This window comes from Misgurnus anguillicaudatus, chromosome 16 (genome assembly GCF_027580225.2).
Source record: "Misgurnus anguillicaudatus chromosome 16, ASM2758022v2, whole genome shotgun sequence".
Lineage (NCBI taxonomy): Eukaryota > Metazoa > Chordata > Actinopteri > Cypriniformes > Cobitidae > Misgurnus > Misgurnus anguillicaudatus.
In genome coordinates, this window is record NC_073352.2 from 48122 (window position 1) to 67666 (window position 19545).

The following is a 19545-nucleotide window of genomic DNA, read 5'->3' on the forward strand; positions in this document are numbered from 1 at the left end:
TTACATATTCTCTGTTCTGTTGTCAGACATAAAACAAGTAGACTATAAAGTAGTGAGTAAACACGACCCAGTTACCTTGTGTTTAATCCAACCAGATTAACTCTGCTGAAATCCTGATATATATAAACGCGATTTAATTATAATCATCTGACAAAATCACCATACATTTACATTGATGCCTTACTGCTGTTGCTTTTCTAATTATGTTTTGTTGTGTTATGAGCTTTTTTATTTCAAATGTGAGTTTTATTGTATATCGCGTAGCCAAATAGCGCCGACAATTGGGCGCAAATTCAGAAATATGACAGCATACACTGTTACTGTTACACAGAGCTACTACAAAACACATGCGCGGCGCGGGCATATACAGCATGATAGAGAGGGAGAGAATCGAGCGTTTGTGTGGGAAACACGCTAACCTTTCGTCAAGTCACGATAAACTCGATCATCTCTGTCAGTAACATCCGTGACTGTTGATGTTTACACAAAAAAGAAATTATACGGAGGAACTGACTTTGAAAACACCGTCACCTTTTCAGTTATGTGAGAGAGAGGCGCGCTGCACACCAAATGAGAGACAGCGCGCATAGTGAATTAAGGCGAACAGTAAAATATAAATGTGCACAGTCAATTGGATAATTGTAAACACGCAAACACAGACTGAAAACACATGCCATTGTAGAAGTAAGATAAATAACATATTACTTGAGGGCTATTTAGTTTGTTTAATAAAATAACAAATTGTTCCCTGGAGCTATAAAGAAAATCAAATCAAATTTACTTGAACTTCAAGGGGCGGGGCGCCCCCCCCCCTTATTTAATAGTAGGGGAAACACTGCCAAAGATGGTTTCTAATACTTAAGTTTTTTTATCATGTTAACGTACCTTTAGGTGTTTGTTTTTTCCAATAAGTTTGATTTAACTTAGTTTTTCTCTCAAAATAGAGCAAAAACAACAATCAATTGTGGAAAAACCACTCAAGCACAAGAAGAAGATTGTAAATTGTTTTATTGAGTAAAATGGAATAGAAGTGTGCCATTATAGAATCTATAAATGATACTTTTTTCTATATGGTATTAAATTCTTGGGCCAGTAGATTGGATTTGTCTTGTAACTGAAGAAGGGAAATTGGTCAGTTATCCTTCTTTAGTCCAGCCAATGTTTTTTCTGCCTAATAATTTTCGGTTTTAGTATACTGTAGATGCACCTAATGCATGTATATCTATTACTCAGTTCTTACAGGAAGATGTACTTTCGGTGCTCATCAGACGCCCTCTGAGGACAGACATGCCATGACGGGACAACTGCTCCCTGAACTCAGTGGTCAAGAAGTAATAAATGAGTGGATTCAGGCAGCAGTTAAGACTTGCCATGCAGAGAGAAATGGGATGAAACCTTTTGACAGCCCAAGCCAATTCACAATTTGTAATAACGCATTGGGATACCATTAGGTAGAGCAGGAAACTGATGTGGTAGGGGGCAAAACAAAAGATGAAGACCCCTGTGCAAACCCTTATCAGACGCAAGGCCTTCTTCTTGTCGCCAGTGGACTGCTGTCCAGAGTATTTGTTTTGCAAAGAGTTCACTATTAAGTAAGTACAGAAGCCAATAATAATCAATGGGCCCACAAATCCAAAGAATTCTGCAGTAACCGTTATGGAAATGGCCAAGCGAGAATCCAATCTGCACATTGGCAAGTCCTTGAAACAGCTTCTGTCCTTTCCTGAATTTCCTTTCCTCATTAAAATAAAAGGTGAACAAGAGAGACCCACAATGATCCACACAGCAATGCTAATGCGAACATCATAGCGCCGCTTCCAGTACTTGGTGCAGAACGGCCGCATGAGAAAGGCACAACGCTGGATGCTGATGCAGACCAGAAAGGCAATGCTAGCATACATATTAAGGTATTTCAGGTAAAAACATAGGAGACATAACTCATTGCCAAAGGGCCAATCCTGTCGGATGTAATAATGAATTCGAAGTGGCAGTGATAAGACATGAGCCAGGTCAGCCACTGCCAGGTTGATCATGAAGATGATGGCTTTCGTCTTTTTGCTGTAAACAGAATATAATAAACGACTCCTAAATAGAATACTTGTGTTGTTCTTTGATATAATAGTATCTTAACCTAAGAACTTAAAAAAAGATGACTTCACTAAAAGTAAAAATCTATCTATCTATCTATCTATCTATCTATCTATCTATCTATCTATCTATCTATCTATCTATCTATCTATCTATCTATCTATCTATCTATCTATCTATCTATCGTTGTACTTCTAATAATAATGAATAATTCCATGTACTCCATCCTATTTATAATATGGCCAGGACTAGAGTACTATTTATTAAATTATGAGGGAATGACTCCACATACTCTATCCTAAATTAGATCGCCATGTTTTGTTGTTCTCTTCCCTTCTCAGTTTTCTTTGTTTCCATTTTCAAGTGAAGCTGCTTTGGTTTGAACAACAAGTGTTAAGAGCACTAAATAAATAAAATAAAATTAAGTTTACACTTAGATATAACTGATCTGTACTTACTGCAGTACATTCATTCAGGTCACATTTCTGAAACTCAAGATAACATGACACTCTTTCAGAAAGACTGGCTAACAAACAAGAATAACAATTACATTTTCAATAACAATTTTAGCATTGTCAACAAAATGCTAGAAAAAACTCTGTAAAAGTCAAATACACTAGAGCAGTATAATGTGCATATTTTGCAGTTCTCAGTTTTAACAGATACGGGTTCCACAGTAGTAGCAAGTTATATATTGCTACTATATATATTTATTATTTAATAACAATAAAATGCTGACCTTATGAATCTACACAGCACCCACAGAGCCAAAGTGTTTCCCAACAGGCCTGGGATGAAGATAATAAGGTAAAAGTAGGTGTACAGCTGATTCATAGCTTTATCCCAGTCAGTTGTGTTTGTGGAACAGGAGCAGTTTACCAGCAGACATGATGCATTCACAGACGACATGCTAAAGCTGTACTTTGACTTATTTGAGAAAGCAAGAAATTACATCTGTTGAACAAAACAAAAAGTACGTTTATTTTTTTACTTATAAATTGCTTATTTCTCCAACACTGTAATGTGTTTTAAATTCATTAAGTGTACAAGTAGGGGGACATTTGATGATTTTATCTCTAAATAATTGGCTGAGCAACTCAAACCAGCTACGAAACAACATGTTTTTTCAGAAGAGTCAACTCCCTTCCTGTACAAGCATGACGGAAGTACTGTGTTGGTTGGGGTAGGATGTACACACTTGAATACAGTTTAGAGGTAAAACTGGGTGCACACTGTGCTTAAGTAACATTTCATAACTGATTCATAACTGAAGTCTTACAGCCTAGCATTTGACTGAAATGTTAATTATTCACATAATTAAGTATAAGTATCTGGTGGAAGGAAAACACAAAACAAAGAACATGTTTATCAAACTAAGGAACATTTGGTTCAGATGCATGACGCAATTTAAAATGCATAAATATTTGATTAATCACTTAATTTCTTGTGTGAGAGATTTGTAATGAAACATCTGCTGTAAAATCACATTGGCACTGTAGGCCTACAGTACATTCAGTCACTCTGCATATGATATCTGTAATCTGTCATATTAATTGGCATAGTTTTTTTGTTTCGTGAAAAGTATAAACCGTCTTTTTCTAAAGACAATAAAATCTGCAAATATGCTGTGTATTCTATTCTGTGTGTATTTTATATATTTAATCTATATATTCCAGTTTATTTATATTATGTAAAGCTGCTTTACAACAATCCAACTTGTTAAAAAAGTGGTATAAAGATACATTTTAATTTACTTGTTTATATTTTTACAACCAACAACAGAATAAATCACATGCTGTATTTTCAATGTTAAGATGGAAAATTAGTGTCACAAAAAAGATGAAGTTTTTAGTGCAGGCATGTCTCCAGTGCATTTACAGAGTGATAACTAACAGAAGATGTCTTTGTTTAATTACTGTATGATGCAGTTTTACCTACCTTCAGGTTGAGCAGCAGTCTTTATACATGCTGTGTTTTCCAGTTCAGCAGGCTTATCATGTAACTACTGAAGGAGGAAGTTATCTGAATGCTGCATGCCCTGTGATTTGCAGTGTTATACTTCAGTTGAGCACCAGAACACAACCTCATGTCTCATGAAAGTGAAACCGTTTCTTTATCTGTTAGATACATCTAACGTTTTTAATGCAGGGGACACATGAGCTCATCTCAAAGTGAATAACTGTCATTTCATTAATTACCCACATTATATATATATATATATATATATATATATATATATATATACATATATATATATAAAAAGATGCATATTTAACAGCTGTGAACACAGTTGGTTTTAGAGGCACACTGCAGTGCTTTGGAACACGCATTATTTCATGTGGTGCATTATTTTAAACATAACAGGAAGTCAGTACAGAACTATCAAGTAGACCCTCCCCTTTTAAAATAACTAATAACGTTTCGTTTAGGGCACAGTCCAGCAAACCCATATTTGACAGCTTGTGAGTGCCCCAGTTTTAAAAGTATTACAATAAAGTCTAATAGAGTCTTGATTCAGATTTTTTAAACCGTTATTACAGAATTGAAGCAATGATAACAGTGATGTGTAATATGTTTTGGCATATATGGCTTTAGTCTGCTCTTCTACTGGTCACTTCTTATGATGTTGAGATGTAGCAGTTTTTACCCCTCCATAATACCCCTCCAGTATTTATAATATTGTAAATTATTCTGTGTAGAATCTAAACAGTTTGGATATGTTTTGTTTTTGCCGCAGATTCTATTGTGCACCTTGTGCGTGCGCGTGCTGTTCCGAATAAAGTTGACTACAGCTGCTTCAATAGCCATGTTTTCATCTAGTTTTGCGCCGTTTTGTGAGCAAAAAAATGAATCAGTAAAAAGGAGAGTACACTCTTAAAATTGATGTGTTAAAATTTTACACAAAATATGTGTAAAAGGATTCCAACACATTTTTCTGTTAGAACTGACACATAATGTCTAAATATTATGCTTAACTGCTTACACAATTAATGTGTAAAACACGTTTACCAGTACACCATAAAACAAAATGCATAATTATTGAAATTTAATGACGATTTATATTTAAACGAAGTAACATGAAAAAAATTCATACAAAACACTATATCCAGTCGTTTTTATTAAAAAATAATAATAATGTGATTTAGGCAGTGTGCATTGACACTGATTATCCTGTATTTTTGTTTGTTATAAAAAATATCATATATAACACATTCCTTTATCGTCAAGTATAAGATGTTTATACAATAGGAAATATACAAGCAAGTTTGGTCAAAAGCACAAATAAGGCTGCGCTTCACCACAAAGGTAAAAAAAATATATATAAAGTTATACAATGCAACTTTGTCCTTAGTCAAAACGATTTGCACAGGAACAGATAATATATTTATGAGACCAAAGGTTGTCCAAGACATTACCGAAAACAAATACTGTTAACCACCACTACCACATAACAGCCAGCAGTGATTTTCAGAAGGACTTGCCGAGATCAAGCTGCTTTGAGCGGGGTACATGAGTGCTGAGTATCCGGTGGTTGTTTGGATCAGAACTCCGAAAGAGTCGGAGCAGATTTTTTAATAAACGCTATCTTTATTAACCGACCGCACATTTGATCTTTTTATACATACATTCTCGCCTAAATCGCTTTTGAATATACATTTTGTGACACAATTAGAGTAATATTTCAAACATTATGCAGGCGATCTGCTCCATTGGTGGCTGTCACACGAGTCAGCTGATGACGTTTCACATGGACGGACAACTACGCATTGTTGTATATTTTTTTTTGCGTATGTTATTATTATTTTATTATTATGAAATTCATGAACATTATTACTGAGCCTTGGCAGTCTATTTTGTATTTGTTTTATTGAGGAGAAAAAACTGACAAGAACGCATATTGTGTTGCGCCTGCGCTGTGACGTTCTTTTTTCAACCGCATTTCCAGTCGAGAGGTCAAGAATGTTCCTGTTTGCATCAGGTAAGAATTTAAATTAAAAATTACAGTTATAATATGATATCTATTTTTCATATAGTGTAAGAAACTTTCACATTCATTGTGCAGGAGACTGTTCATTTAAACTTTATTGTGGTAACGTTAAATGCTCGCTCGTTTTGCAAAGTTACGTTTGGAGATTTATGTTAACAGTCATTGTTTAATGAAAGGCACATTGGACTACGGGTTAGTATGTGTGACACTTGCAGCACTTTAACGTAAATCTTTAACACCATGTCCTAAATAGACGTGACACGCTGTAAGTTAGCGGGTTTCTTTTCAGTTTATGTCCTGACGTTAATAGGACGGGATATTATAAATTATGCCTTTCGATTATCGCGACGCCTCGTTGCGTTTGGTTAAGCACATGGTGGAACAGTATGCACGTCACTGTATCTACTGTACACCTGTGAGCGGCATGACGAGACAAAAGACAGTAAAACTCATTATTAATAGGTGATGCTGTACATATTGGATGCACCGCCAAATTTTATAATAATGTTTTTTATTTTCGTGTCGCGCCCCTCGTGTTCAATATAACGTCTCGTGTTTAATATAACGTAAGACAAGACGCAATTACTGGGAGAGTAACTGTTAGTGGTCTAAGGAGTCGAACTTCACGAACCTTTCACTGCTTGCAGTAAGGCTGAAGTGCTACGTAGTGAATAAAATGGGTGTAGTTTTGTGCTACTAGTAGGCATGGGCCGGTATAAGATTCTGGCGATATGATAACCTTTAGGAAAAATACCACGGTTTCACGGTGTTGCGTTATTGCCATTGCAAAATGTGTTATTTTCAAATGCCAGGTAAAAATAAAGCCTTTAAATTATAATATGCTTTCAAAAATATATATAATATTTTGGTGATGTATAATAAATGTAAACATCAAATCAATCACATGATTTAATGAATTAATGAATTTTGTATAAACACAGCTCATACCTTGGAGACGGTATCACAGAACATTTTAGTGGTTTTGAAACCTTGATTGTTTAAAACCTCAGTATACCTTGAAACCGGTAACTGACCCATGCCTAGCTACTAGATGTAAAGTTTTTTTTTTTGCACTATTGAGTTATAAATACTGTACAGTAATACTTAACTAGATGTAAATCACAATTCGTGTGTCAATGTTTGTTTGTAATCTTTTTCAGCTATCCATCTGAAAAAGAAAAGCTGGCACCCGCAAAGGAGATTGTGTTGTTGGATTATGGTCTCATTTGGTCAAAATGAGGGACATGTACTGTAAAGGATGCTTTTACATACTTCATTTATGTGTATGAAATTACTTACTTGACAATGTGTATAAAAACTGTACTTGACTCTAACTTATTGCTATTTTTGCATTGATCATGATAGGAGCATTTTTCTATTTTTTCTTTTTTTTTATGGGCCATCACACAGTGGATTTATAAAAATGAGACTACAGAACATCAGACGGAAGCTTCAACAGAGTTGACGTGAGAGGACATCATCAATAAAGAATGCCATTGACCAAACCTTTAGTCGTCAAAGGAGATGGATACAGGTAATGACAAAATCGCCAACTGTTGGTGCCTGTCTGGAACCGAGCCGACTTGAACCACTATAATGTTTGACACTTGCATTGCATGCGAACGGCCCCTACGGTTTTTCTCTCCCTGTCTCGTCCTCGACCACGAGGACCATGAGACAAACAGACCCAGTTCCGGTTGCTGTGAAGATCATTGCATCACTGATCCACTGGCTGTCCTTCAACGTGATGACCAGCCGATGCTCGACCAACGACCACCGGCTAAACCAGTTTAATTCGCTTACCCGCCTCCTATCCCTACCGTTTCTATATATATATATATATAAATATATATTAATTCCTCCCAAGGGTTTTTGTCCTTCTAGGACTTTTTCCCATTGGGTTTTTAGTCCCAGGGAGAGTCAGACAACTTTGGCTTAACTTAGCACTTTACTGTATACGTTAAATTATTAATATGCTCGCTTGTACGGTTTAACCGCTTTCTCTACTTCTTTTATTATCTATTGATTTTCTGTGTTCTCCTCTACATCTTCTCATGTTAAGCTGCTTTGCAACAATTAACACTTGTGAAAAGCGCTTTATAAATAAAATTGAAATTGAAGTCTTTAAATGGACACTTCACCCATTTGCATTAATCTTTGTATAGTTAGAACCCCAGTCATGTTTTTGAATGGTTGTGCATCATTTCCCCAGTTGCCACTGAGAAAGGAGAAATACAGATTTCAGTGTTGCACATCCCTCTTTCAATGATGTAAAAATCATCATTTTGCATCATTGAGCTCGTTTACATGCACACTAATAATGCGATTATAATGGGATTTTGGCAATACTGCGATTATACCTTACTTCATGTAAACGCAATAATTCGATAAAAATAATGCGATTAAGCTCGTAATCGCAGTAAGTATAATCGCATTAAAAGAGGTGGCGTATGCCGTTTATAATCGCAGTATGCGTCCATGTTAACGCTTTAATCGCATTTATACCACACTAACTGAAGTGCGCGTGTGTTTTAGTCACGCACCTTAACCACAAATTCGTTTTAAACTTGACATTAGGAAGTTTTACATGAACTCTGCCAACACGACTCGCTGTCAGCAGTCTGCCTTCATTCAGAACAGCTCAAATAACACGACAGCAGTGTATAAAACCTTTAAGGGACATTATAACGATAATTATAACGATAAATATATTGACCACATCGTAATGATAACTTCATGCTAATTCGCTCAACGAGCGCGGCATTACCTAATATTGGATATTTCTTGTAATAAAAACTTTTTTGCAATTGTTTACAGGTCACTGATTATGTACAAATGCTGTTCTTGTTGCATTTACACAGCGGGAAACCAGCAGATGTCCTCAACTCGCTGCGTTTCGCGTAACTAAACAATGAATGTACTAGTTTGTGTAATAATATCTTACCTTTTGGCGTAGTCAGTGTGATAGAAAAATTTCACAGCAACTGCATCAGCACTGTATACCTGAGGTAATTTTATGTTATAGACCCACCTCAGCAATGAATGAGCTTTCTACTGCATTTTAAGTGCGCATGCACTTCCAGTTTAAATAGATTTGATTGGCTGTCAATGGTTTATCGTTCATCATGTGCCAAAATCGCTATCGTTATAGTTGTTGTGTGAGCTCTGCTATTATCTTTAATATAAAACGATTTTTAAAACTATATTTTTATATCGTTTTAATGTGAACGCCCTTTACAGGCACTGTCATATTTATATCTTCATCACGGCACCGGATAATGAAATACATCTATAACAACGTGTTTGTCATTTAACATAAGTAAATTAAAACAGTGGACCATATATGTGAGTTCATCATTTGTGCTCTGCATTGGGTTATGTGAATAATCCGAAAATAAAAACTGCATGTAAACCAGAGTGAAGAGGTTAGCTCCAGTCATGTAAACATCTTACTGCGATTAAGACCTTACTCGCATTACTGGAAATAATCGCATTATTGGTGTGCATGTAAACGAGCTGATTGAAAGAAGGAAGTGCTATATCTTTGTTGAGGGAGTGAAACTACAAACACCCCTTTTCTCGGTCAAATGGGCACCAAATTCTAAATGTATGTTACATTTCGACTATAAATATGACACACTTTCAATAAAGATTAATGTTTCTATGGGTGAAATGCTCCTTTAAGGAATATCCCCAATGTCTGGACATGCCAGTCTTTGTAATATACTTAACTGCAGATAACTTTACACAAAGTGTTTCATCATTTCAATATTAATATTTCTTATTAAATTTACTGAAGGTGGACATCGAGTTTTCCAGACTTACCGATAGGAAAGAAGACATGTTTATCAGGAAATGGGAGGTGACAATTATTGAGAAACTCCGGGAAATAGCATATTTAGAGAAGAAAATGGACATCAGACATTCATTGAAGAAAGCTGACAACATAATGGTATGATTTCCTCGGTATAGAAAAGGTAACCAAACCATCAAGAGGTGGAGACTATGAGATGAAATTATTACAGAGAGAATGTTTTTGGATTTATTCTCTAAATACTTTGTCACCATTAGGGTTGAATGAGGATTTTGATATCAAGCCATTTCTATAATAATTTTTAAATGTTTGTCTTTTTCAAGTTATTTGATGCTGTATTTTGAGTGTTTGTCATATGATTTTCAAGTTATATGATGCTGTTTTTTGAGTGTTTGTCATATGATTTGTTTCTGTCACATGATTTGTTTCTGTCACATGACTTCTAAGTGAGGAAGTATAATTAAGGTGAGCACCTGTTATGTATTTAAAGGTGTTCCTCACTTATTGAGATTGTGCCTGATGAAGACCTGAGGGTCGAAACGTTGCCTTTTAATTAATGAAATAAACTTTTGTATGGAGCAGTATTTTTCAGTGTGCAGACTGCATTTTTGTATTTATTGGCTGACTTTGCTGCCACTCAAAAAATGTAGCCAATTATTTTAAAGTGGAGGGGCAGTTAGATGCCTGTGATGTCATAAGCATCAGTTTTTCAGATTGGGCTGTTTTCTGGCTGACATTTCTGAAAGGAATTTCTATGAGACTAAGATGTTTAGCATGTTTAGCACTTTTTGTATGTTTGTGAATGTGGGTAGACTACCATTATTCAACAAAGACAAGGTAAAAATGGTTTTTCATTCTCTGTCCCCTTTAACACACAAAGCAGCAGTGAGTAGTGAACATGCACGGAGCAGTGTGCAATGATTTACTGTGAGACGTGGAGAGCAGCTGGGAAAAGTTCTTAATAATTCAAAGTTCTATATTCGTTAATTTTCTGTATTAGACATGTCAGACATGTTTACCAATTCTGAGTAGTTTATAAACTGAAATTAAATAAATTGTATATTTTTAACTATTAAACACCTTAAAATAATAAAATATTATTACTACTGAATTTCACTAAAACACCTTGTTGCACCCCCAACCTGATCTCATGAATTTCCGTGGCATTCTCACGGATCTCCGCATTTTTCCGTGGCCTTGCTACGGACTGTCTTTTTCCATGGCATTCTCATGGATTGGTTACTGTTTTGTCCTATTTTCTTACCATTTTCGCTTCGGTTTAGGGTTAGATTTACATGAAATGACACCCCTACCCAAACCCAACTCTAACCCCAACGCCAGGCAACAATTGTTTAAAGTTTAGAAAATATAAAAGAATAAATCAGAAAAAATTGTATAAACCAATATTTAAAGTGACATACTAACGCAAACACCAAATCTAACCCTAAACCGAAGCGAAAATGGTTTGAAAAAAGGTAGGAAAAAGCAGTTGAGTAACCAATCCGTGAGAATGACACGTAAAAAGACAGTCCGTAGCAGGGCCACGGAAAAATGCGGAGATCCGTGAGAATGCCACGGAAAAATGAGCACAAAATTCCGTGACTATCCCACGGAACTTTGTGAGATCATGTTGGCACCCCCCACCCCTCGAAACAAAACTCCGGGAATGTTCTTTTTAGGTTATTTTAAAATAACCACCCTGCAATGTTTTTGGGAATGTTATTTTACAGTTAAAAAAATTAACCATTAGGGAATATTATGCATGCTACTTTTAATGTTATTTAAAAATAACCCTGCAACATTCTGGGAACATTATTTTCTGGTGGCAATTTTTTTTTTAAATAAACCTAAAAAGAATGTTTTGAGAACGTTATTATATAGTTCACAAAATATAACTAAATGGGAACCAAAAACTAATGTTAGTTCTGTGTTTGCTGGGAATAAACTGTCTAAATCAGGGGTTGCCCAAACTCGGTCTTGGAGCCAGTGCTCCAACTTGCTTGTGCACACCTGACCGGAGGTATCTAGCAGGCTTGTGCACAATTCGGAATTGAATTGAGAATGACTCCTAAATTCCAATTCAATTCTTGAATTTGAATTGATGTCAAAAACAGGATCTATAATTATAATTCAAATTTGAATTAAAGGAAGCAGAATTGCAATTCAATAGAAATTCAAAGAAATTCATATACATATTATACAGTAAATGAAGTGTTAAAAATGAAGCTTTCAGTATATGTCAGATATGATTGCATTACATATTCTATAAGTTATATTAGTTTGAACTGCTTGTAAATATTACATTAAAAGGAAATGTTTTCCCCCAGCAATTAATGTTAAAACACATAACAAATAATTAAGTTAGATTTTTTTGCAATTGTAATTTTATGGAACACGATGGAACATAATTTCCTAGAATGCTTTACTTTAACCAAGTATTTAAAATGGTTGCCAAACAATTTTCCAAAGTAACTTTCCTAACTTTGAATGTATGTGAGACTCTTTCTGTTGTGTGACTGTGGAATTTCTTTGAATTGCCATGAATTTAATTCCACTTCCTGTCATTCCAATTCCAATTCAACTTACTGTAGGGCGGAGTCAATTCAATTCAAATTCCAATTCATGAATTGAATGGAGGCCAATTCAGAAATTCTGAATTGTGCACAAGCCTGGTATCTAGTATGCTTAAGAACTTAATGAGCTGCTTCAGGTGTGTCTGGTTAGAGTTGGAGCTAAACTCTGTAGGACACCGGTCCCACCAGGACTCAGTTTGGGCACCCCTTGTCTAAATACACTCTTAAAACAAATGTGTCAAAAACAACACAACATGTGTTATTTTTTTACACATGTTCTGAGTGTGCGCAGGGACAACACATGTTGAGTTAAATTTAACACAGAATATGTGTTATAAAATGCAACACAAAAATGTGTTGCTTCGTCGGAGCTGATGGTGTAGTGGGCAGCGCTCCGACATATGGTGCAAACGCACTTCTGGCGACCCGAGTTCGAATCCCGGCTCGAGGTCCTTTGCCGATCCCATACCCCTCTCTCCACCCTCTACTTTCCTGTCGTCTCTAAAAAAAATCTACTGTCTATCAATAAAGGCAAAATGACCCAAAAAAAAGATTAAAAAAAAAATGTGTTGCTTCAGTAAACACATTAATGTGTAACTTTCTATTAATTTAACACAACTGTGTGTTACCCATTAATTGTTTAGTTTTAATATAAAAGAGAAAAAAACATATGATTTGTAAACTTTAAATAATAAAATCCAGCAGACAACTATTGAATATTGTTCACAAACTATTTATCTGTAAAATAACAAATATTTGACAATTAATGCTAGCATGAAAATATGCTAGTACTGTATGTTGCTAGATGTATGCTTATTTAAATAAATGTAAGTGCAAGTATAATTACTTCAAACATTACATTCATACATTTTAAAACATTATTTATAAAATACTTAATTGAATTTAAAAGCACATGTGTTAAATGTCGTTTTCAACATGCAAGTTATCGAAAATTCTTAACTTGTCCTGAAACATTAACATGTTATTTTACATTTAGAAAAATATTTCAAATTAACTTGACAAGTGTATTCAAAGAAATTTCCATCACAAAATATTGAGGGGTGGTTTCCCGGACAGGGATTATCTTAATCCAGGACTAGGCCTTAGATTAATTAGAAAATATAACTGGTTTTAACAAACATGCCTTACTAAAAACATTACCTGTGTGTATTTTGAGGCAAAACAAAGTGCCAGTGCAAGTTGTTTTTTAGTTTGGACAGCTCTTAAAAATGTTTTAGTCTAGGACTAGTCTAATCCCTGTCCGGGAAACCGCCACATAGTGCATGCATTGTTTAATAAGGACTGAAATTAGCATTAGGTACAGAAATCAAATTAAATCAATCATAACACTGCCTTTATTGTATAAATTAAATATATTATTATTTTTAGAGCTATTTTTCTCTTTGTCATGGGTTGTTTGATTAACATTAATGACACAGACTTAAAGGAATAGTCTACTCATTTTCAATATTAAAATATGTTATTACCTAAACTAAGAATTGTTGATACATCCCTCTATCATCTGTGTGCGTGCACGTAAGCGCTGGAGCGCGCTGCGACGCTTTGATAGCATTTAGCTTAGCCCCATTCATTCAATGGTACCATTTAGAGATAAAGTTAGAAGTGACCAAACACATCAACGTTTTTCCTATTTAAGATGAGTAGTTATACGAGCAAGTTTGGTGGTACAAAATAAAACGTAGCGCTTTTCTAAGCGGATTTAAAAGAGGAACTATATTTTATGGCGTAATAGCACTTTTGGGAGTACTTCGACTCGGCTGAAAAGTCTGCTCCCCTTCTCACTCTCATAATGGGAGAGGGAGGGTGTTACTGCGCAGAGTCGAAGTACTCCCAAAAGTGCTATTACGCTATAAAATATAGTTCCTCTTTTAAATCCGCTTAGAAAAGCGCTACGTTTTATTTTGTACCACCAAACTTGCTCGTATAACTACTCCTCTTAAATAGGAAAAACGTTGATGTGTTTGGTCACTTCTAACTTTATCTCTAAATGGTACCATTGAATGAATGGGGCTAAGCTAAATGCTATCGAAGCGTCGCAGCGCGCTCCAGCGCTTACGTGCACGCACACAGATGATAGAGGGATGTATCAACAATTCTTAGTTAAGGTAATAACATATTTTAATATTGAAAATGAGTAGACTATGCCTTTAAGTAGGTTAATCTGACTGTAATCTATACATACATTTAAGACATAAACAAATGTTTTTATTAGAAAAAAAATACTGTGGAGATAATTTTGTTTATATGTGCCCTATCAATAACAGAGAGATTTTATGTTTGCTTGTTTTTTTTTTTAAACGCGTCTTTCTCTTATGTGCACTATTAAGGGCACTTAAACCCGCGCGCACACATAGAGAAGGAGGGTGAATCTCAAACAGCGCAACAGTTGCTCCACAAAAAAACGTTACGTTGTGTTTCATTGCTTTATTCGCCAAATGTATGTTAATGGATTACAGTATGAGACACATTAGCGCGACTCTCTCTAAAGTTTACACATCAAGACATGCTTCATTTTTGCAGACGCGTGCAAACGGCTCGACCGTGAGTGAAACCTGCTTGAGCACGAAGGTGTCAGGACCCCGGTGTGATCGGTTGCTCTTTTTGTTTGTTTACCTTTTGTGTCATGTGTGCACTCTCAGTCTCCTCCCTTCTCGTTATTCCTGATTGTTTTCCAGCTGATGTGTGTTTGTTCTCCTCTATTTTAGGTCCGGGATTGCTGTGCTCTGTGCGCGTTCGTTGAGTTACTTCCGGGTGATCGCTGTCATGTTTTGCTAGACTCTCGTTGGTCTTTTGATCGTGTTTTTGTTCTCATTGTGTGTTTTTGCCTCCAGGACTCGGTAGAGATTGGTGTCGTTTGGCATTCACTATTACCTCCGCTGTGGAATACTGTTTTTGATTCTTGTGGACTCTCGGTGGCAGTATTCAGCGTATCTCAACTAAGCCTTATTTAGGCTGGGACAGTGTCCTCTTTTTACCGGTACTGTACTCATCTGTGAACTTTATGTGACTCTTTTCTCTGCTCATCGGTGTGTCTCGTTTTCAGGCTAGATCCGATTGAGCGTGGTGGTGATCTCACCGTCCGTACTGCCTATTCACCGGTTTTCTGAGAACTGTGGATTATTTTCCCGGCCGCGAGTGAGGATTGTGTATTTCCTGCTGATACTTTCTGAGACTCTGGATTTACTACCATACATCGTGGATTGTGTTGTTGGTTGCTGTTTTGCTGAGACCCTTGTGGATTATTTTCCTCTTCTCTACTCTGTTTATTTAATAAACATTTTACTTGCATAAGATTCCCCGTCTCATCCATTACAGAACGAACGCGCCAACATGGAATCTGCAAGTCAGGCGAGTGGAGAGTCAGTCCAAGCAGCCTTAGCCCAGCAGGGGGCACTATTGGAGCAACATTCATCTATGCTTTCCTCAGCGTCTCATGATTTCCAAGTGCTGTCGGGTCGTCTAGCGGAGATTCATAACAGAATGGAGCAGGTGGCGCAAGCCATTGGAGATAGAGGAGCATCCACATCCTCTACTGAGAATTTGAGTGGTACCGAACGCGAGCCCCATGCAAATAATCCGCCCACCTACGATGGAGATGTCAAGTCATGCAGAGCCTTTCTTTCTCAATGCTCCCTAGTCTTCGCGCTCCAGCCTCGGAGGTATGTCTCGGAGGCTTTAAAGGTGGCATACGTCCTTACCCTCCTCACGGGCAGAGCGCGAGACTGGGGAATGGCAGTCTGGGATGCCAAACACCCTTGCTGCGTCACGTTCGAATCTTTTCGCACGGAGATGATCAGATTATTTGATCGTAGTGTACAAGGCGATTTAGCAGCAGCCGAGTTGACCCGCCTTACTCAGGGTAATTCCTCTGTTACGGATTTTGCGATTAGATTCAGAACCCTCGCCGTGTCTAGTGAATGGAACGACTCCGCCCAGAGAGCTCAATTTCTCAGAGGTTTGAATGAGCATATTCAAGATGAGATCGCATCCCATGACCTACCTGGCTCTCTGGAGGGTACCATTGATCTGGCGCTTCGTGTCGAGGCTCGCCACAGACAGCGGAGAGCTCGTCGCTCTTTACACCATCTTCTATCCGATCCCTCGCTGTGTGTGGGCGACGATGTTCCTTCAACATCCATCTCTCCGGGTGAGCCTATGCAACTGGGTCGTCTTCGGCTTACCGCAGAAGAGAAACAACAACGTCTCGTCAATGGTCTGTGTTTATACTGTGGTAAGCCGGGGCATAAGGCCCTCAACTGTCCAGCAAAAGGTTCCGCCCGCCGGTAGCCCCGGGAGTATCGGTGGGCGTTTCTCCACTCAAGTCTTCTCCTGGGTCTCGTACCATGTTGACTGTCTCCATCATCCATAATAATTCGGTGTTTCACTCTCAGGCCTTGCTGGACTCTGGTGCCGAGGCGAGTTTTATGGACGCTTCTCTCGCTGAGTCTTGGGGTATTCCTGCGGTACCCCTTACAGAGTGTCTTTCTGCTTTAACTTTAAAAGGGCAACACATGGCAGAGATCACACATTGCACCCCCTCTGTAAGTCTTTTTGTTTCTGGCAATCATCGTGAGGATTTTAAATTTCTTTTGTTACATTCTTCCCAGTCACCCATTATTTTAGGTCATGACTGGTTAACTAAACATAATCCTCACGTTGATTGGCAGAGTTGTCTTGTATTGTCTTGGTCACCGTCTTGTCATGTATCTTGTCTTGGTCCTGCTCTTTCTGATCCTGTTTGTCCTGTTTTGCAGATTCCAGGGGCCGATGTCTCGGGGGGTCCGGCGGAGTATTCTGATCTGCACCGGGTGTTCAGTAAATCTCGAGCTACGTCCCTGCCTCCTCACCGGCCGTATGATTGTGCCATCGATCTTCTCCCAGGTACTTTTCCGCCTAAGGGTCGCGTTTTTTCCCTTTCGGGTCCTGAAAGAGAGGCAATGGACAAATACATTAATGAAGCTCTTGCCGCCGGTCTCATTCGCCGTTCCACCTCCCCTGCCGGGGCAGGTTTTTTCTTTGTCAAGAAGAAGGACGGCTCCCTCCGTCCGTGTATTGATTATAGAGGGTTAAACGACATTACTGTTAAGAATAAATACCCCTTACCTTTAATGTCCACTGCCTTTGAACTATTACAGGGAGCTCGCATCTTCACCAAGTTAGATCTGCGTAACGCGTATCACTTGGTTCGCATAAGGGAGGGCGATGAGTGGAAGACAGCATTTAATACACCCTCAGGACACTGGGAATACTCCGTTTTACCGTTCGGTTTAGCGAACGCTCCAGCTGTCTTCCAGACTATGGTCAATGAAGTGTTGGGAGACATGATTAACAAGTTTGTCTTCGTGTATCTGGATGACATTCTCATCTTTTCACCTTCGGTGCAGATACACACCCAGCATGTTCGCCTAGTCTTACAACGGCTTTTAGAGAATCAGTTATTTGTTAAGGCGGAGAAGTGTGAATTCCACAAGCAGTCGGTTTCGTTCTTGGGTTTTGTTATAGCCGCGGGAGAGATTCGCCCCGATTCCGCTAAGATCAAAGCAGTCGCTGAGTGGCCAGTACCCGACACACGTAAGGAGTTACAGCGATTTCTGGGATTCGCCAATTTTTATCGGCGTTTCATCAGAAACTTTGGTCAGATCGCTAAGCCTCTTACTTCACTTACCTCTACTAAAGTAGGTTTCCGTTGGAATAACGAAGCTCAGGAAGCCTTTGATGAATTAAAGTCCCGTTTCATCTCTGCACCTGTGCTCACTATTCCTGATCCGGCTCACCAGTTTATAGTTGAGGTAGATGCTTCTGATGTCGGGGTAGGCGCCGTTTTGTCTCAGCGGTCACCTATTGATGGGAAAGTGCATCCTTGCGCTTTTTTTTCTCACCGGTTAAACCCAGCAGAACGTAATTACGACATAGGTAATCGGGAGCTGCTGGCGGTTAGACTCGCTTTGGGTGAGTGGCGTCACTGGTTGGAGGGAGCCTCGGAGCCCTTCCTGGTCTGGACGGATCACAAGAACTTAGCCTACATCCGTTCGGCCAGGAGATTAACATCCAGACAGGCTCGCTGGGCACTTTTCTTTGACCGTTTTAACTTCACCCTCTCGTACCGGCCTGGTTCTAAGAACGTTAAGCCCGATGCTCTCTCCCGTCTGTTCAATGGTTCGGAACACGACTGCTCCGAGACCATTCTTCCGCGGGGAAGGGTAGTCGGGGCGGTCGTCTGGGGCATCGAGCAGCGGGTGAGAGAGGCCGGACGAGGGGTGGAAGTTCCAGAGGGGTGTCCAGCGGGTTGTCTGTGGGTTCCCGAGGCGTTGCGTTCTGATGTTATCCGGTGGTGTCATGAATCCAGGTTTGTCGGTCATCCTGGTGTTCGGAGAACGTTGGCTGCTGTCCGTCAACGTTTTTGGTGGCCCGCTATGGGTCCTGACGTCAGACAGTTTGTATTAGCCTGCCAGGTTTGTGCTTGTAATAAGGCCTCTCATCAGCCGCCTGTTGGTCTGCTTAAACCCTTGCCTGTCCCCTCTCGCCCCTGGTCTCACATAGCCCTTGATTTTGTCACTGGCTTGCCACCATCTGATGGTAACACGGTTATATTGACTGTGGTGGATCGCTTCTCTAAAGCGGTTCATTTCATTCCCCTGCCCAAACTTCCTTCTGCCAAGGAGATGGCTCAGGTTCTGATTAACCATGTCTTTAGGTTACACGGTCTTCCCTCTGATGTGGTTTCAGATAGGGGTCCTCAGTTCATCTCGCATTTCTGGCAGGAGTTTTGTAAACAGATCGGCGCCACCGCCAGTCTGTCTTCTGGTTATCATCCGCAGACCAACGGGCAATGTGAACGGGCTAATCAGGATCTAGGACGTACGCTCCGCTGTCTGTCGTCTCGCTATCCGAACTCCTGGTGCCAACAGCTCCCCTGGGTCGAGTACTCTCATAACTCTCTTCCCGTTTCCTCGACCAATCTGTCCCCATTTGAAGTCTCTATCGGTTTCCAACCTCCCCTATTTCCATCACAAGAACCCGATGCAGCGGTTCCGTCTGCTTTAGCTTTTGTCCGAAGGTGC

At 38.7% G+C, this 19545-nt stretch overlaps 1 protein-coding gene across 1 annotated transcript; it reads right to left on the reverse strand.

The window, feature by feature from the left end:
• Positions 1–991: 991 nt before the first annotated feature.
• p2ry10 (P2Y receptor family member 10) lies at positions 992–4185 on the reverse strand. The gene is made up of 3 exons (XM_055178979.2): positions 4027–4185; positions 2828–3042; positions 992–2058 (listed from the first exon to the last, which is right to left on the reverse strand). Exons 2-3 carry the CDS (start codon positions 2995–2997, stop codon positions 1230–1232), a joined length of 999 nt encoding a protein of 332 aa, XP_055034954.2. The 5' UTR covers positions 2998–3042; positions 4027–4185; the 3' UTR covers positions 992–1229.
• Positions 4186–19545: the final 15360 nt, after the last annotated feature.